The sequence below is a fragment of the Puma concolor genome, chromosome C2 (assembly GCF_028749965.1).
Source record: "Puma concolor isolate L17-30 chromosome C2, mPumCon1.1.hap2, whole genome shotgun sequence".
In the NCBI taxonomy this organism is placed as follows: Eukaryota; Metazoa; Chordata; class Mammalia; order Carnivora; family Felidae; genus Puma; species Puma concolor.
The window spans coordinates 44,452,974-44,467,185 of NC_141675.1; the positions used below are offsets into that span (position 1 = coordinate 44,452,974).

The 14,212-nt window shown below is 41.5% G+C and overlaps 1 protein-coding gene across 1 annotated transcript in view; it reads right to left on the bottom strand.

Annotated features, from left to right (window-relative positions):
• Window positions 1-14,212, bottom strand: part of WWTR1 (WW domain containing transcription regulator 1) — a 135,145-nt gene that overhangs the window by 18,304 nt on the left and 102,629 nt on the right. Inside the window, exon 4 of the mRNA XM_025913122.2 lies at window positions 6,849-7,051. Coding sequence (XP_025768907.1) covers window positions 6,849-7,051 — 203 coding nt within the window. The remainder of the gene's footprint in view (window positions 1-6,848; window positions 7,052-14,212) is intronic.

Consider the following 14,212-nt stretch of genomic DNA (forward strand, 5'->3'; position numbering starts at 1 on the left):
CTCCTTTCCTAGCAGCTGAGGAAGGGGGTGGGTGTAAAACAGAGTGAGGGATGTGAAAGACAAATGCTGATTTGTAAGTTGAAGATGTCCCGGGAAGCAAACCTCAAAGCTCCTTCCCTTCCAGCTCCCCACTGGCCTACAGCTTGCCTGTGGAATAAATCAACAGAGGAGGTGAGAAAGTAAACAGCAGTTGAAAGCATCCTGCAGCCCTGTCCATCCTTGGATGAGGGCATGCCTGCAGCCAGCCAGCTCCTGCCCTCACTGGAATGTACTTCAAAGAGAAACAAATGACAATAACCCCTTCTGAGGGCGCTCTGTTTGATTCTAGTGTGTGTGGCCAGGGATTCTACAAAACTGGAAGACTGGCTTGTTTTAATTATAAAGGGTGGGGTGAGTAGAAACAAATGAAAAAATAAAATAAAATAAAGACAATATTTTGAAATCCTAACATTAAAATAGTTACTCTGGTACAGAAGAGTTGCTGTCTCTGCCAAAACCCTAAGGGACTTGAGGGAGAATGCTGAATTATTTACCTTCTTTAGAGGAAAAAAAAATTTTCCCAATGTAAATTTCTTTTTAACTCTATGCCAAGAGATTCTAGAAATTCACTGTCACATTTCCTGGAGCCTCCCTTTTTCAAATACCTCATCATACATTCTCAGCTGCCAGACTGCCGCTATGAAAGAACAGTCGAAACTCTCACACTTTGGGGAAAACATTTGTTGAGTCCATTGATTACCATGGCCTGTTTGCTGATCTTTCCATTCAGTATGTATACAACTATCTTGTGTTATTCTATAATCTCTGTTGCTCCTTAGAATCATATTAAGGAAAGCATTACAATTTAGATATTCTCTCTTCACTAAGAAAAAAAAAAAAACAAAAAAACAACAACTGCTGAATGGATTTTGAAGTGGTCTATTTCTTCATACCCTGGTGATCTTATTAAGATCAGAAGTATGAAGCTGTGTTTTTCCTTTGTGCAAACTTGGTGACCCTCTATTTTAAACATGTGTTCAGTTTATACCGTTTTTTAAAAAGGGTCCTTGTAAAAAGAATTGATATTATTTCTCAACAACATAGGAGCACCGAGACATTTTAGAAAACGGAGTGTTTGCTGGGACTTGTAGACAAACGAAAACACTGACAGGAGTTAGAATTGAAGCTCTCTAGAAAGGAGGGACCACGTCTGTGTGCTCACTGCCGTGCACAGTACCTGGAGCGTTTGTTGAACAAATGAATGAATGAACTTAAGTAGCTCGGCTATCATAGGTAGATTTACATATTGGTTGGACAACAGTCGACCCTGAAACCTAATTCTATGAAATGCTTTTCGAAAAGTTAAATTATACCTTCTGAAGGAAAGACTCTTTATGAAACAGCCACCATTTATGCTTCACGACCTGCCATCATATGACACTTTTTAACCTCTCTACATAGCTATTCTTCACATGACAAAAACCAGACTTCAGATCCTTCTCTCAGAGCAACGCTGCTCAGGGCCGGGTGTGTCCCTCCTGGGCCCACAGTCAGGAATGGCTGCTCGAGGCCGGCCAGCTGGCCAGCCAGACCCCGTAGTGGCTGTCAGGCCTAACAGAAATCTGTGAGACCAGCCAGAAGAATTCCAAAAGAGGCCTCCCGCCCAAACCCTCTGTCCCCATCCCCGTTGCCCTGGCAACGAGAGGCCAGGCTTAGTCAGCAGTTTTGTTTGACAAGCTACATTCTCCCGTCCACGGAGCTCCAATTATGAGAGAGACAAGGGTAAAAGCACAGCTGAATTCGTCTAGGAATAATAATGGTTTCTCAACAAGACAGGCCCTGAGAAGGGACAAGGGGGAGCGAAGGCTTCTCCACTTAAGAATCTTCCAGGGGGCTGACAGGAAGCCCTTGAGGTTAAAATCTTCAAGGCAGAAGGCCCCCCCAGCTTCATATTTAAAAGAATAATACACATGAAAAGAAATACTCTGCTTAGATAAAGTCATGACTCTGTTTTCATGTCAAGGGATTGTTCTTCTCGATGAGTAAATAGTGACTGAGAGGCCTGTTTCTCAATTTCTTACCAGTTACCAAAATTTTCCATTTCATCGGGTAAAGTTGCAAACATGCCCTTTATGATACTGAGCAACTACTGTGATTTTTAAGCTGTAACAGAATATTCTACAGTTATTGAGGGCATGTGTGGTTCATGGTATTTTGAAAATTATGTCCAGCCCCGTTGTGGAAAGGATCCCAGGCAGCTTACAATACATACAACCAAAGTCACGGCACAACTTCCATGGCTGATACACAATAAATAAATGACTTCCCGATATATTAAGAAGAAGAGATAACAAAATGGGAGTATGACATGCTACCAATTTTGTTTTAAAAACACACAGCATACACACAGATACATACAAAGACTGGAGAGAAATCACCAGCATCTTCACAGCCACCCTCTCAAAGTAAGAGTATGAGTGATTCTTATGTTCTTGTTGTTGAGTATTTTAAACATTGTTTTACAATGAATGTGTTTTGTCTTTCTTGTATGATGATTTCACTTTATTATTATTTTAATTATATATAGTAAAATTCACTCTGTGGTAGGCACTTCTTTTTTTATTTTTTATTTATTTTATTTATTTATTTTTGAGAGAGAGAGGAGGGTGCAAGTAAGCAAGGGACAGAGAAAGAGAGAGAGAGAGAGAGAGAGAGAAGCGGGGCTCACCAGAAGTGGGGTTCGTGTTTTACCCAAAGCGGGGCTCGTGCTCACCTGAAGCGGGGCACAAACTCACCCAAAGCTGGGCTCGAGATCACTGGATGTGGGACTCAAACTCACGAACTGTGAGATCATGACCTGAGCTGCAGTCAGATGCTTAACAATTGATCCACCCAGGGGCCCTGCGGTGTACATTTCTGAGTTTTGACAAATCCATGGGGTTGTGAAATAGCTACCCCAATCAAGCTACAGAACTGTGCCACCAGCTCCAAAATTCCCTGGTGTTGCCCCTTTGCAGGCAGCCCCCCAACCCCCAACCCTGGCAACCACTTCCATTCTCTGTTCCTATAGTTTTGCCTTTGTCCAGAATGTCATATAAATGGAGTCATACAGTGTATGTTCCTTTTTTGGACCCGCCTCTCTCACTTAGTGCATGCTTTCTTTCATCTCAATCAGAAAAAAAAAACCTAGTCGATTATATCTTTAATAAATTAAAAACATTATATTTTTCTCATTAAAAAGAAAAAAAATGTCACAAACTGAATTCAAATTTATTTTTTAACAATAGGAAGATACTGGGAAGCACAGCTTCAACTGAGATTGCTTTCTTTTCTAGAGTTGCCATTTTGCTCATCAACTTGAAGCTGCCTCTTCGTGTTTGGGAAACTTCGCAAAATAAAACTCTCATGATCATGGACAAGATCTGTCACAAAAATTCACTCTCCACAATGTGTGTGATACATGCCCATTGAAAGCAGGGTAACATTCACTTTCCTACTATGACTGTGTGCCACAGACCTGGCTGGGATTCCCCTGTGCTTGTTTGGGGCACCCCTTAGCTTGGAGCACCTGCCAACATTCCAAGATAATTCATCAGTTATCGGATACAAGAAGTTCAACTGTTGCTATAGCAGCCAAGGCAAACTGTAAGGGGCCATTTTTAATGAAACTCTCCTACTTTAGAAGATTTCTGGGGCGCTGGGGTGGTTCCGTCAGTTGAACATATGACTTCAGCTCAAGTCATGAACTCACAGTTCATGGGTTCAAGTCCCATGTTAGGCTCTGTGCTGACAGCTCAGAGCCTGGAGCCTGCTTCAGATTCTGTGTCTCCGTCTCTGTGCCTGCCCCTCCCCCACTCATGCACGCTCACACTTCATCGCTCAAAATTAAATAAATGTTAAAAAAAAATGTAAAAGAAAGAAAGAAAAAGGAAAGAAGAAAGAGGAAAGGGGCCTCTCTCTTGGAAATTCTCTCGTGATGAATGCAGGTAGGTCAAGGCTGCCTGCAACGCAAGGCCCCCAAGAAGTCAGCCTGTACAGCTCGTGCCCTTGGGGAAGCAAGAGGAGAGCCACGCTCATTACAAACTGCCCAGGGAGCAAAGACTATTCAGACAGTTGTTGACTACCAAGGGCACAGCAGCGGGACAGGATGAACAACTGGAAGTCTACAGATAATCTTCAGCCCTCATCAGGACCACCATTTCCTCTATCCTTATTCCTGTTTTCTACCAAATTCTAAAAGGCAGCTAAACAGGTGAGCCAAGTATCACCTCTATTGACAGTCCATTTCCCTGTGTTTCCCCTGGCCTAAGTGCAAATAGTGAGGCAGAAAAATCACCAAAAAAAAAAAAAAAAAGAAGGAAGAGGAGGAGAAGGAGTAAAGAAAACCCAAGATGATAGACATAATCCACACCTGAACAATGAGGCATCTTGGCAAGTGCCCCAGAAAACTATCAGAGAACACTCCAGCACTTTATTGTATGGCCTTAAACAGAATCTTTGACACTGAGTAGCAGGCTGCCTCTGGATGGGAGTGGGGAGACCTTCCACAATTAAAAAGTTTCTTTAGGCCTTTTTTCCTGTATTCCATAATAAAAATAAAAAGACATTAGAACCATCCATTCCATCTCCTTTCCTCCTCCTAACTACAACACACACACACACACACACACACACACACACAGTGTGAACTATGTGAGCCTCCATGAGCAAATCTGGACGTTTCTCCCCACTGTGCTGTACAGGAGAATTGCACAATATGATGCAGCAAAATGCTCCTAGTCCCACAGCCTCAAGGGATCAGTATTTAATGAACTTGGTTGGCATTTCTGTAATACGAACCATCAATACTACGTTCTGGTTCAAAGGCACTTATGGTTGGAATAAAGGAAACAATTTGGGGCACTCTTCCCCACCCCTTTGCAGAAATACTTTCTATGGGAAAGAAAGAGGTGGGGCAAGAGAAAGAGAAACACAGAAAGCGGCAGAAACTGAGAAACAAGCAGTTCTTTGCAGAATGGTGATAGCTTGGTGTTAAGAAGAAAAAACTCACTAAAGCTTATTTAAATGTAAAACTAAGAGAAAGCTTATAAGTGCTACTATAATACTGTTTAATTTGGTGTATATTATAAAATAGAAAAAATATCCCAAATGGGATTATTATCCTAAGACAAAAAAATAATACAATTACTTCCTGCTAAGAAACATGATACTGTATATCTAAAAACAGTATAAACAACTGTTACCCTGAAATAACCATGAAAATTCAGATGTAAATCCTCAGGGAAAGAGGCACAACTGTAGTTATATTATGAAGTTGTATTCCTCAAATTCAGAGGATAGTTCTACTGAAGAACAAAACATAATTTATATTCATTGCCCTCATTTTCAAAGGCCGTGTCTAAAGAATTATTTTAATTCACCATGTTTTTAAAACTTCACACAGTATACATACTTTCATCCTCGAACTTATTGCATGAGAAATACATTATTCATTTACAGATGTCAATGTATATTTTTTAAAGTCTGAGATGTAACTAAAAGAAAAAGTTGTGTTTACCATGATATCCCCACAACATCTGGAACAGTTAAAACTACTCATTTCCTTAAACGAGTGAAAGGAAGCCACCCATGTATCTTGCTTCATGTGAGTCAAAAAGGAAAGTCTGAAGAATTAGAACAATAAACGGAAGCTTTCTTCCCTAAAATGTAGCCAGCAAGATTTGTGAGACCTAAAAACATAGGCTACATTAGTTTACAACACAGAAGAAATAATTCTGTTCTCGCACAGACCAAGCAACCAAGGAAGCAGAAAACTGTGGGTTCCTTCAGAGATTGTCTTTTATTCATTTTCTGAAATGCTGCATTGACCCTGACCCGTAGAGAACACACAGCAACATTCTATCCGCTGACTGAGTGACTGACTGACTGAATGAAGAATGAATGAATGGAGTATGGCACAAAGGTGCCTGATCAATACCCACTCTATCAGAGCCCATATGCAAACATTTTCCTTCTCATTCTCCCTCAATTTTCCCTAATTCTTTTTTATGCTCCATGGTAAACCAAAGACGGTTACAAATTCTTTGTCATTTTGTCCATGGAACATCCCCTTCTACTATCTGCTTTAATCTAGGGCAAATCTGTGATTTCTCTGACCAAGAGCATATGGCAGAAGTGACTTGGTGACAGTTTTCAGAACCAGACTGTAAGACGTTGGCAGCTTTACTTCTTGTTTCTTGGAACATTCTCTTTGGGAGACCCACGCTGCTATGCAATATGTCCTACTAGTCAGACTGCCTTGCTAGCTAGAGATGCCATATTTAGATGCTCCAGGTTTTAGTCCCAACCAAGCCCAGTCTTCCAGCTATCTTCATCATGATGCCATGCACTTGAGTAAAGCCATCTTGGACCCTCCAGACCAACCCCCCCCACCAGTTGAATAGCACTAGGCGGCCTTTGTCAACACTGTGTACAGCAGAATTCTACATGCTGAGATCTGTTCAGATTCCTGACCTACAAAATTGTGGATATAACAACATGGCTATTGTTAAGCCACTGTGTTTTGGGATAATATGTTACACAGCAATAGATAATTGGAACACAGTCTTCCTTTCCTTCTAACGATTAGCAGTAGAACTCAAAGGCAGCATGCTAACACCTCTAGTCCTTGTACTCATATGTTTGGCTACAAAGACAATGCAGGTAGATGCTGGGAGAAAAAACTGGGTTCTACTCATATGGTTTGGAGTAGGCTTTGGGCCTTTAATGCTTCTAGAGAAAGATTTACCCTGAAGGCTAGCAGCCACCTACCCTCCAGCCTTGGCACCAAAGATCACGGAGCCTCCAGCAGGCACCACAGAAGGCCATACCTGCCTCATGAGCTCCTCTTGGCGCATTCTAATCCTCTCTCTCTCCATCTGGATCCTCTGAAGCCGAAGCTTCTGCTGCTGCTGCTGTTGAGTGGTCAATGCATTGGGCATGCTCATGAGCCCTGCTGGTGGATTCTGAGTAGGGTGGTTCTGCTGGCTCAGGGTAGTGGATGCCATTTGCTGTTGGTGCTGGTGATTCATCACTATAAGAGAGAACGTGCAGGAGATTAATGAACAGGGCCTATAATACCTTATCAAAAAGAGCCCATCAGAATGCTCTGCGCTTTGAAGTATAGATTCCTGAGATTCCTTCCAAAGTACTTTCTTGTTAATCATTAATGTTTAAGTAATTACTACCTTAATTCAATTCATGGAGGCTCAGATACTGGCCCTACTCCTGACTCAATTAACTCAGCATTTGTGCCCTGTTAAAAATTATTTCACACCTTCCCCGTGTCTAGAGCGTATTTTAAGCCTTTAAGAACATAGTGGTCAAAAGTAAATTCCACAAATGGTTACCACAATATATGATTTAATTTTCAGTAGGACATCTGGGTGTGTGTGCACTTTCTCAGACAACCTCCATGCTTACAGCAGAGCTAGGAAGGACATGAGATTACAGATACACAATGGTGGACAATAATATCTAGGATGGATGAGTTATTCACAAGCAAAGACGTAAAACAAAGCGCCTAGACTAGGGACCTACACAGAAGCAGGAGACTACTGATGCTTTGTTCACAAAGGGTACCCCCGGGGGCACCTGGGTGGTTCAGCTGGTTGAGCGTCCAACTTTGGCTCAGATTATGATCTCATGATTTGTGAGTTCGAGCCCTGCATCAGGCTCTGTCCAGACAGCTCAGAGCCTGGAGCCCACTTTGGATTCTGTGTCCCCCTCTCCTACCCTGTGTCTCACTCTCTCTCCCAAAAATAAAGAAACATTAAAAAAATTAAAAAAATAATTTTAAAATCCTTCAATAAATTCTATAATTGGCATTCCCACATACAAAAAAAGTATTTTTAAAAAGTGCTAGTTTTTCTTAAAACAATTTACCAGTTAAATGTGCTTAACTTCTGCCTAGGCAATGTCCTATAATAAAGAAAACCATGCTTTTGGTTTATATTTGCTCTTAGATTAGAAACCAAAACAACATAGAGTTTTATATACTTCATTTCTGAGGAAAAACTCCTGATTTTTGCTATATTTGGGATCACTATCTTTAAAAAAGAAAATTATTGGTATCTTTAAGTTTATTCATTTGTTTTGAGAGAGAGAGAGTGTGAGTGAGCAGGGGAGGGGCAGAGGGGGGGGGGAGAGAGAGAGAGAGAGAGAGAGAGAGAGAGAGAGAAATTCCAAGCAAGTTCCATGTTGTCAGTGCAGAGCCTGATGCAGGGCTCAAACTCATGAGCCGTTGAGATCATGACCTGATCTGAGATCAAGAGTCGGATGCTTAACCAGCTGAGCCACCCAGGTGCCTAGACATATTTTGTTTAAACTCTAAAGGTTAAATATTTTAGGTCTTTGGTTTGCTATATGGACATCACATAGAAACATATTTTATAACTAACTTTTCTTAAATGAATTTTAAAGTAGCCTAATCAACCATATATTAAATGTATATGCAGACCCCTCACACACACACACACACACACACACACACACACACACACACACACACACTTGAAAGATACCAACACAGATTTTCTGGAGACAAATTGGTTTCCTCATGCAACAATTAATTCCACGGCAGGAACTTCCTCCGGATGGGGGTAGAGGTAGGGTAAAAACATTCTTTTTTTAAAAATTTATTTATAACCCACTCAAATCTTTATTGCATTTCCTGTGTGCCAGGCACTGGGCTTGTCGTTGGATAAATAGCTCCTGCCCTCACAGGAATTAACAGGCTGTTGGAAGGAATGTGTGAAGAAATGAGGTGAATTTATATGTGGAGCTGTGGAATGCTAGTGTTCGACTTTGTCAGGATTCTTAGAAATTATCTAGTCCATCGCTTTAGTTTGTAGAAGAGATTGAAACCTAGGAGAGGTAAAGGGCTGTGCTCTGGTTAGCAGCAGGTAGAACCAGAGTCAACGTGGAGGCCTCCTGATGTCCTGTCTTACCTGATCTTCCAACCATCCTTGGCTACCCTCTGCCACACCTTACAGTGAAGAACAGTAACAGCTGCTTGAAACTGAGGACAGCCTGCTAACCACGGTTTGCCTTCAATAGCAAGCAAGTTCCCACTGAAACAGCAGGGTCATCAACACAGGGCCCTGGGCCCAGAGCTGTCTGCGTTACAAACGGGAAGGGTTCGAGGAAGGTCCGGAAAGATGGACAACTGTCTGCTGATGAGGACAGGAGCTAACGAGCTCCTGAAGGGGAGGTAAGGATGCTTGTGGAGTACTCTGCCTAATCAGGTGCAGGCTTCCCTTTCTAAACTGAGCTCACCATAAAGAAATCTCACCTTCTGGCACCATTCCTGGCACACAGGGAAACGCAGTAAAACCGTGGGATGAATGAATGGAACCAGCTGGCAATTTCTTATGTTCTCAGTTGGAGAAGAGAAAAGAAGCACAGCCACAATGGATGCAAAATAATGGGAATGAGTGTTTCATTTCTCGAATGAAATTCTAGAAACTGTTAGAGCATTTTACAAACTCTACTAGAAGGCCTGGGTAAGGGGTCAGGGATTGTGCACACACTGTATCACAGGGGGAAAGTGCTCTTAAAATACAGATTAAAGTGAGACAAAGTCCAGATATCCGGAAAGGCTTAATCCATAAGACTTCTTTCAGGCCACAAGGAAGCTTAGATGGAAGAACAGTGATTATTTCCAGGGACAGTCATTTCTGAACTTCTGAGAAAGTATGCTCCTATTTTTTTCTGCCATAACTGCTATAGACAAAAAAGAGAAATCTGTGAATTGAGTATTTCCAATCAGAAATCCCCAGACTAGGAGAAAGAAGGTTAAAAAAGCTAGGTTGTTGGTTGGCAGTACAGAGGTTATTAATTTTTAAAAGTGACCGGGGTCCGGTAAGTTAATGATAGGACATTGGAGCGAGGCCATCTTCAGTGATTCGGGAAAACTGCCCTGTCAGTGTTCAAAGACTGCCCCGAGTTCATTCACAATGGACTGTTTCTCAACTGCACACAGAACCAAAGGCTGCTCAGCAGATTTTATTAGCGTCTGCCTCCTTATCTGGGGGAGGTGAAGACTTGGGAGAGCTCTTCGAGAACCACACCCTGGCTCGTCTTCCAAACACCAGACCTCACAGAGACATCAATAGGGAGGAACGGGGGAGATGTTGCTTTCTTCCACTTAATTCAGATTTGATTATGCAGACTACACATCTCCAGTTATTAACTATAGTGACGGGACAAGAGGGGAACTTAGACAAGAGTTTGTTTTCAAGGTCAAGAACACACACCAACAGGATTGTGTATGAGAAGATTCACCACAGTACTGTCTATCATAGCAAAAGACTAAAAATTCTATCCACCAAAGGGAGATGATGATCCATCTATTCAGAGGAATTCTACAGAACTATTCTAGAGAATGAGGGAGTTCTGTGGGTACTTAAATGAACAACATAGAGGAAACACTGTTCTGAGGGGGGAAAAAATTGAAGGGATAGAACTATATGCATGAGCATGCTATTACTTGCAGTTAGAAAGGGAGAGCCTGTTTTTTTAAATGTTTATTTATTTTTGAGAGAGAGAGAGAGAGAGAGAGAGAGAGAGGGTGCACATGGGGGACAGGCAGAGAGAGGGAACAAAGAATCCGAAGCAGGCTGCAGGCTCTGAGCTGTCAGCACAGAGTCCGGCACGGGGCTCAAACTTGTGAACCGCAAGATCATGACCTGAGCCAAAGTCGGACGCTTAACCGACTGAGCCACCCCTAGAGAGCATATTATACATACACAGCAAATCTCTCTAGGAGGATACACAAGAGACTGGTGGGTGCCTCTGGAGAGGAAAACAAGGGTCAGAGATGGGAGGAGATCTTCTTTTTCTTCCTCTGTACCATTTTGTAGTTTTCCTATGTGCATTTATTACTTATATAAAACAAAAAAATATAAAAGTAAAACCATAAAATAAAAACGTGGTCACATATGCATCAAACTCAGTATTTTCTTGATGGAGCTCAAGGAGATAACCCCCAAATTATCTGATAAGCAACAAATAAGGCTTAAGAATATTATCAAGATCATCAAAGCTGAGAGATCACCTGGTACAGCTCCTCCTTGTACAGAAGACAGAAACCAGCACCCAAAGGAAGAGTGGACTTGGTCAAGGTCATAAAATGGTCAGGGGCCTAGAAGCCAGGTATCCTGGGTCCACCGAGGTGCCCATGATTCAGCCTGCCACTCTGCTCCATCTAGTCAATTGATTTCGAACTATTAACCTTCTCTGAGCTTGCAGCTCATGAATGTTACTGATGGTTGAGGTTCTTTAAAACCACTGCTTTTGCTAGCTATTCCGAGAAAATGGGGGCAAAAGAAGACAAAGATAAGCAGAGGGGAGGACCTCAGGAGAGCACGAGAAGGCAAAACATGTAAATCTGCAATGAATAGAACACATCTTGGGATAATATTCCAGAACATTTTAGGGAGAGAACAATAGTTCAGTTTAAAAAAAAAAAAAGGAGGGGGGCAGAGTATCCAAAATACAGTTTCTGAGGCCAAACCAGTTAAGGGCAGACTGCCATTAAATGCCTCAAAAAAGCTCAAGACCTCATCAGCTCTAGACTTTTGCCAGTCCCCACAGAAAGGAATAACCCAAACAGAAGATTTCTCCATTGAAGCAGGAATGCATGAAAACTAAAGCAGAGACATCTATTTTTTTTCCTTCCAAGCGTCAGAATTTAATTTTAAACCCACATTTATCTTTTTCATTGTTTTCATCTCTTCTTTTTTTCTCCCTCCTTCAATAATTGGCTTTCTCTTCTGTTTTTGGAAATCAATATAACCATGCTCTGTAGCTATGTGGCCAGAAATATTTCACTGCTATCATTTAGTATAAAAGAAAACACAGAGTAAAACAAACTCCACAGCATCTGAGATCCAAACACCCTTTTAATTCAATGACTGTGTCCTTGGTGAAATAAACAGTCAACATGGGAATGGGGTGTGGCAGGGGTTGAGTATCCACGTTGGATATAACCCTTTGGTTAATGCTGCTAAGGGCATTGTACACTGGTGAGCCCTCTGGACTGTTCCAGCAAAAACATTTGGTCACTTCTACAAAGACCCAAGAGTAGGCTCAAGGAGGAAGGTTCCTGAACTCAGTTCTAAGCCCACATATCATTTGCTACCTAAGAAACAAATATGTAAAAAAAAAAAAAAAAAAGGCAAAGGCTTCACCCCTGAACTTTTGCCTTTTACAGCACAAGGGAATAGAAAGCAATAGCCCATAAAGTGCTTTGGCGGCTTCTCCAAGCCAGGAGCTGCAGACTACGAGGGAGGCCAGTGAATCAGAGGCTGCCCAGTGCGCCTCCTGGAATGTTTGACAAACGTCTTTTTGGCCTCGAAGAGGGTCAGTGACTTGCCATTCTGTGTCCTGGGCTTGCTTCCCTCATTTTAAAAATAGGCTTTGGTCACACACACACACACACACACACACACACACACACACAATGCCAAGTGAAGAAAACAAAATGTTAAGGGGTTAGGTTCAACTACAAAATTCATCACAGGCCTGGATGGAGCTGGCTCTGAGTAGATTATGGAAAGGACAACAGTGTGCTGAAAGCCAAAGACCTAGAAAGACACAGAAATTACTTTATTCCCTTCAAGTCTTCCTCCCCAATTCACTTGTGCGTCTGGGGAGGGAAAAGAGGAAAGTCTGTAGCTACGTATACATTTCTCACCTCATTCTCAGCCTTCTTTTTCCTTCTGACAAACTTCGCAGCTGAGGGGTCACCATACCTGGCACTTTGAAACCTTTATTATATTTTTTAATGTTTATTTATTTTTTTATTTTCATTTATTTTATGTTTTATGTTTATTTTTAACGTGTATTTATTTTTGAGAGTGAGAGAAACAGAGTGTGAGCAAAGAAGGGGCAGAGAGAGAGGGAGACACAAAATCTGAAGCTGGCTCCAGGCTCCAAGTTGTCAGCACAGAGCCTGATGCAGGGCTCAAACTCACAAACCGCGAGATCATGACCTGAGCCGAAGTAGGATGCTCAACAGACTGAACCACCCAGGCACCCCTTAAGTTGAACCTTTAAAACACACGGTTCTGTCAACATGTCAGAGGCACAATTCCATTCAAGTGAGGGAGAAGGCCTCCCCAGCCACTCTAGGATTTGGGGAGCACCCCAGCACCTACTCCACAACTGTGTTTGATCTGTGATAGAACTGTGTTCTATCAATAATGGAGAAAGTGTCACATGTTGATGACTGTGGTTCATTAGTTCCATAAAAATGTAATACCCATGAGTTCACACTCATATAAACACAAGGCTGAATACATAAATACATGGAGGGAGAAAAGACAAATCTCCTGATTTAATGTAAATACACTGTCCTCAAGGAGGGGAAGCAAAACTCCTGCTCCCTAGCAGCGGTTTGTGTATAGTGACCCCCTCCCAAAGAGTACAGTATTGAATGGGCAGAGGGGGATAGTAACTTTACAGTGGAGAACTCTTACCTATCAGCCAGATGATCAAGGTCAACCTCAACAATGATAAGACATAGTGATAGCAGGAGCCCCAATAAGATGTGACAAAAACAGCACTTCCTCCCCAAAGCCCATCATCTCAAGTCTAATCTGAGAAAAATATCAAATTCCAACAGAGGGGAATCCTCAAAATTCCTAAGCAGTACTCCTCAAAGCTATCAAGGTAATCAAAAAAAGGAGAGTCTATGAAACTACCATGGCCAAGAACAATGTAAGGAGACATGACAAGTAAAGGTAATGTGGTATTCTGTACAGGACCCTGGAACAGAAAAAGATATTATGTAAAAACTAAGGAAATCTGAATAAGTATGGATTTTAGTTAATGATAATGTATCAACACCAGTTCATCAACTACAACAAATGTAGCATACTAATATAAGATGTTAATAATATGGGAAACTGAATGAGAGTGTATATGGGAACTCCATCTTTTCAATTTTTCTGTAAACCTGAAACTATTCTAAAAAAAAAAACCTCTGTGTGTGTGTGTGTGTGTGTGTGTGTGTGTGTGTGTGTGTGTGTGTAGTAAGCACATCTTTAGTAAATACGAGGGATTGTGCAGGACATTGTCTCTTCAATACTATTAATTCATTTTTATAGAGTATATAAAAATGGACAATTTTTATAGGGTATATAAAAAAATGGATAAATACTCCAAAAAAAAAAAAAAAAACATGGTCTAT